This window comes from Cryptomeria japonica, chromosome 2 (genome assembly GCF_030272615.1).
Source record: "Cryptomeria japonica chromosome 2, Sugi_1.0, whole genome shotgun sequence".
Taxonomy (NCBI): Eukaryota; Viridiplantae; Streptophyta; class Pinopsida; order Cupressales; family Cupressaceae; genus Cryptomeria; species Cryptomeria japonica.
In genome coordinates, this window is record NC_081406.1 from 17,317,324 (window position 1) to 17,322,863 (window position 5,540).

A 5,540-nucleotide genomic window follows, 5' to 3' on the forward strand; every position below is an offset into this window, starting at 1 on the left:
ATGAGGAATTTATCCCGGTCATCCCGAAGGAATAATTTGATGTGCATCGAATAGAACATGGTATACACGTACGCAGAGTAGTTAAAAGGATTGAATGAGGAATTAACCCCGGTCATCGGGGAGGAAGAATTTGACGTGCATCAAATAGAACATAGTATACATGATTGCAGATTAGGTAAATGGATTGAATGGGGAATTTATCCCGGTCATCGGGGATTAAGATTATCTTGAGGGGATTCTAGTTGAATCCACCCGTTCATTATATTATGGTTTAGAGCCGGATCTAAGTACCTATATATGCAACAAAAAATCCATACCTCTAAGTATATTTCCCTGCGTCCATTCAAATCCCTTATGATGGAAATATTCTTGTTCTTCAAACATGAGGTAGCAGCAGCAGCAATAGGATTGCTCCCATGGTGGAACTTTCTAGTTGGATTTGCACTAAGCGGTCTTCTTCTTGTGCTGATCTACAGGACCCCCACGGGAAGCCGCCATGAATGTTATCTGGTGGATTTCGCGTGCTATAAGCCACCCCCGGAACGACAGGTCAACACGGAGCTAAGCGTCTACTTTCAAGCCAAGCAGGAGCCCCTGGACTTGGAGAGTTTGGATTTCCAGTGGAAAATATACCTGCGCTCCGGGCTGGGGGAAGAAACAAGCGTGTGCGGCTCGTTTTTCAAGGAAGGTAGGCCGGAGCCATCGCTGGAGGAAGCGCGGGAAGAGATGGAGGAAAGTTTCGGCGCCGTTCTGGACGATCTGTTCGCTAAGACGAACGTGAAAGCGGCTGAGATCGACATTCTGATCGCCAACGTCTCCACATTCAGCCCGACGCCGTCACTGGTTGCATGGGTGGTGAACAGATATAAAATGAGGGAAGACGTGAAAAGTTTCAATCTTTCTGGCATGGGGTGCAGCGCCAACCAAATAGCGGCGCAGATGGGTAGAGACATTCTGAAGACGCATCCCAATTCGTATGTTTTGGTGGTGGGCAGTGAGAGTCTGACTCATGGCCTCTACGAGGGAACTGATAAGTCTTTCATGCTGGGCCGCTGCCTTTTCCGGGTCGGCGGCTACGCCATCCTGTTGTCCAATAAACCGGGTGACCGGCGGCGGGCCAAAATGCGGCTTGTGCACACAGTGCGAACGAACATCGCCGCCAATGACGAGGCTTACACGTGTGTGATGACCAAGGAAGACGAGCAAGGCTTCTTCGGCATTGGTCTCCACCCGGCGCTTCTTACCGTGGCCACCAATGCTGTAAAGACCAATCTTTCGGCGTTGGGCCCCAAAGTTCTTCCAATTAGGGAGATGCTCTACTACGCCTTTGTTAATTTTTTCTGTATTGGGTTTCTGAAGATGAAACGTGAGCCTTATGTTCCTAATTTCAGGCTGGCGTTCCAGCACTTTTGTATTCATCCCGGTGGACGGGCTGTGATCAGTGGAATTGGGAAAAACTTGAGGCTTAGCGAGTACGATTTGGAGGCCTCAAGAATGGCTCTTTTTCGCTTTGGAAATACTTCCACCAGTGGACTTTGGTATGAGGTGGCTTACTTGGAAGCTAAGAGACGTCTCAAGGTTGGTGATCGCGTTTTGCAGATTTCCTTAGGTTCTGGGTTTAAGTGTAATACTGCCGTTTGGGAAGTCTTGCGGGATACCTACCCATCGGAGAGTACTTTGTGGGATGATTGTATTCATAGGTTTCCCTGCAGTACTCGGAAGGATTTTAGTGATGATTATTGTAGGAAGTTGCTTCAACATCTCCCATCCTATGACACAATTGGGACGGTCAAGTCTGCATTGTGAAGATTGGAGTATGGAAATTTAGTATGTTAACATTTTAAATAATACACATTAAGCTTAAACTTTTAGGCTTACAAGTGTTGAAACACTCACATTTGACTGACATTTTCTACACCTAGTATGTTGCTTAATGTGTCTTTCAGTAGGTATTGCTTTCATTTTCATCTAGCTAATTCTTGTCAATGTTTAAATCAAAAACTCAATGTCACTAATAAAGCCCATTTCATTATTATTTATAAATACAAGCTCTATCTATTTCATTACTATTTAGAGATACAATTATTTATCATTTAAGAATACATCTTTTCATATATGTTGTCTTTTGTTTGGACGCTGCCCATCATACAGCTTTGTGAGTGTACTTTCTATTGCATTACATTTTGTTTTGGGTGAATTTTATACTACTTTTATTTTAATTTAAAGTAAAGTAATACCACCATCAAAATAAGAATGTAGTTGTTAAGGGTTAATATTGTATTTTTTTATTTTTTTTATAATTTATTATTATTTTTAAATATAAGTTTTATTTCATTATTCTTTCTAAGTATCTATTCACAAAGAGATTCATTTATCATTTAGGAATATGTCTTTTCATTCACACACACACACACACACAGATATATCTAAAATTTAAAACACTTCATTTTGAATAATTGATATTAGAATTGTATTATTTCTTTTATTTGTGTAAATGTTGAAGCAATTGAAAGTAGTTATTATAAATTGAGAGGGTTTTTGTAGAAACAACCAAAACATACCACCCTTTAGCAAATGAATAAACTCTTGAACTAACATATGTTTATGAATTTGATAGTTGATGCTTACACATACAGTCTATTTCACCCTTTGTGATCATGCATGTATTCATATTATTGCTACTTTCTCATTTGTTGAAGACATTAGAATGGATTTTTGCACAAACTAATTCATCTTGATTCAAATATGGCCAAACAACCTTGTACATAAAATAACAAAAAGAAAATTTGATTCCTATTTCTTAAAGTAGATGAAACCTTAGTGATGTGTGTGTACACTTTAGAAGCAATCTTTTATTCATAAACTTATACAAGGGAACTAACATTCAAAGAAAATATTTGCCTAGAACTAATTTCATTGAATCCAAGTTTCTTCAACTTGACTCTTGAGCCTAGGCTTAAAAATGTATTTTTGATTTTTTAAGAAAGTTTAGATTCTGTTGTTATCATATGTATATCAAGTATTTGCTTATCGATTTGATTGTGTGTATTTTTTTTTGTATCAACATTGCAGATCACACTCCATGATCCATCATCAAGAGGTAAGAGAGGGCAAGGAGATGAAAGAATGTAAATTGTGGTCTTAAACTCACCTAAGGAGATATTTGAAGGGAAATGAGGGATGTGAAGAAGCACAAGAAATAAGGAGATGAAAAGAGACCAAAAAAGACATATGGAACATAAAAAGACCAATTAGGAAAAATCACAATGAAAGAAAGAAAATAAGCAAATCAATATAAATTAATAACCAAAAAGAAAAAGAGGAAGATATTAATAATATGTGGAAATATTAGAAAATACCATTAAATATAGGATAAGAATTCATGTAATAGGGGAAAAAAGGAATAAAAAGAAAATATGGAAAATAAATAACTAGAAGAATACACAAAATTGAAGCAAACCCAAGAATAATAGAATATGAAAGAATATTGAATAAAGTACAAAATGAGTCAAATGCATGTACATATGCCAATAAATGAGGAAAATACATTATAATAATGATAATAAAAAAATGGATCCAAAGAACATAAGTAATAATAATTAAAAATGTAGAAAGATAAATAAATAAAAATAAATAACTATATAGTCAAAACCCAAAGATAAAAATTAAAAAATCAATAAGAAAAAGTAGTAGACAAAGAAAATAAATAAAGATATGAATAAATAATTAGAAGAAAATTAGATCAAAGCAATACACAAAAATAATCAAGCAATCTACATAAGATTAACCACACAAGACTAATATAGATATAAGAATATTATATTTTCTAATAAAGAAATGAAAAAATAACTCGAAGAAAACTAGATCAAAGCAATACACAAGAATAATCACTTAAGCTATCGGATAAAATAAAAGAATGTGATAAAGAGAAAATAGAAGATATTTTGTATAGTAGCAATCAAACTAGTAACATAATAACAAGATATAAAGAAAAAATACAAAAGAAAAATAAATGAAAAAATGATAAAAAATTGCATATAATAAATACACAATAATATCTATATGGTAATACTAAAAGAAGAATAATATATTATTGAAGGGTTGAATTGTTAATCTTAGAGGATTTGGTTAATACTGAGAGGGGGGTGTATTGACAATAATTTTAAAGTCAAAACTTGAACTTATAAAACTTCATCAAATCAATCATAGACCAACAATAAACTCTTTACCAGTACCGGTAATCACTGATAATCATTTGCTAAACTGATTTATCATGTCTGCACATTAAGTGTTCATTAACTATGCATTGATAGAAAATAAAACATAATAGCTCATAAAAACATTCACCATATGAACACCATGTTTTTCATGTGGAGACCCAAATAGGGAAAAACCACAGTGGGTTCAATTGCTACCACAAATATTTTGCACACTTTCGGAATGCACCCTGTTAGGAGCCAAGCTCGATTAGAAGCTTACAATAATGCCCTATTAGGAGAAAACCCTATTAGGAGTCACCTGGTTAAGGGATTTGGATAATGAGCCTTGTTAGGAGCTATGACCTATTAGGATCAACCTTGTAAGAGGATTTAACACTCAGATACTGACCTACCCGGTTAAGGGATTTACAATGTAAGGCATGTTACGACCTACTCGGTTAAGGAATTTTAACTGTTGCGATTGTTAGAGAACAAAAGTGGATGATCTAGGTATAGCAATTAACTTCTTTCTTGATTAAATCCAATTCTACTTCAAATCCGCAACACTCTAGCAGATGTCTCACACTCTAGTTCGACTTCATAGACCTCTCAAAAAACACTAAAACTACAAACATCAACTGTACCAACCTAAATAACCTTTACAACTTAGTCGGTTACAAAACCCTAAGACTTACATCATAGATCATCACAAATCTTTACAACTCATTACAGATCATCATATAGATCATTACAATCAATTACAAACCAATATCAACCGTTGAGTGATCGTAACTCATCACAACAACTTGATTTGATACAGTCAAACCCTTAGCTCATTCCGCTAAGCACATTGCACATTCCTAAAAAATTCAATCTTGATCGCGCCAAAACATAATTCAAACACTTCATGTGGGTTATGCCACGTCACCACCAACATATGAACCTGATGTAGATCACCGCCAAACCAAAAATCATTACCGGTTAAGAGAATTCTTTACCGATCCTTAAACCCTAGCAAAAATATCACATTTATCATAAACATGACTTCCATTAGCCAAAACATGATGCAATTCTGGTGAGATACATATTACAATGATACAAACTCATATTCTAAACCGTGACACTTCAATCATCACCAATCGCCAGAATCAATCAAAACATCTCCTCATTTACTAGTTAAGGTCATAATTCTCAATTCACTCTCCTTAATACTGGTAAGGCATTTCTGGTAGACCAAAAAAGACTCAAAAATACAACATAGTAGACATCAGTTGCCATCAATGACACATAAATAACTGATCGAAGTCATCCAATCATGCAATCTCAATCTCTTCATCACAA

The 5,540-nt window shown here is 35.4% G+C and overlaps 1 protein-coding gene across 1 annotated transcript; it reads left to right on the top strand.

The window, feature by feature from the left end:
* The first annotated feature begins 276 nt into the window (after positions 1-276).
* LOC131035404 (3-ketoacyl-CoA synthase 17) lies at positions 277-1,867 on the top strand. The gene has a single exon (XM_057967103.2). It carries the CDS (start codon positions 298-300, stop codon positions 1,804-1,806), a length of 1,509 nt encoding a protein of 502 aa, XP_057823086.1. The 5' UTR covers positions 277-297; the 3' UTR covers positions 1,807-1,867.
* The last annotated feature ends 3,673 nt before the right edge of the window (positions 1,868-5,540 follow it).

Coding starts and splice junctions, on each gene's coding strand:
- LOC131035404 (XM_057967103.2), top strand. CDS start 298: ATGCAACAAAAAATCCATACCTCTAAGTATATTTCCCTGCGTCCATTC.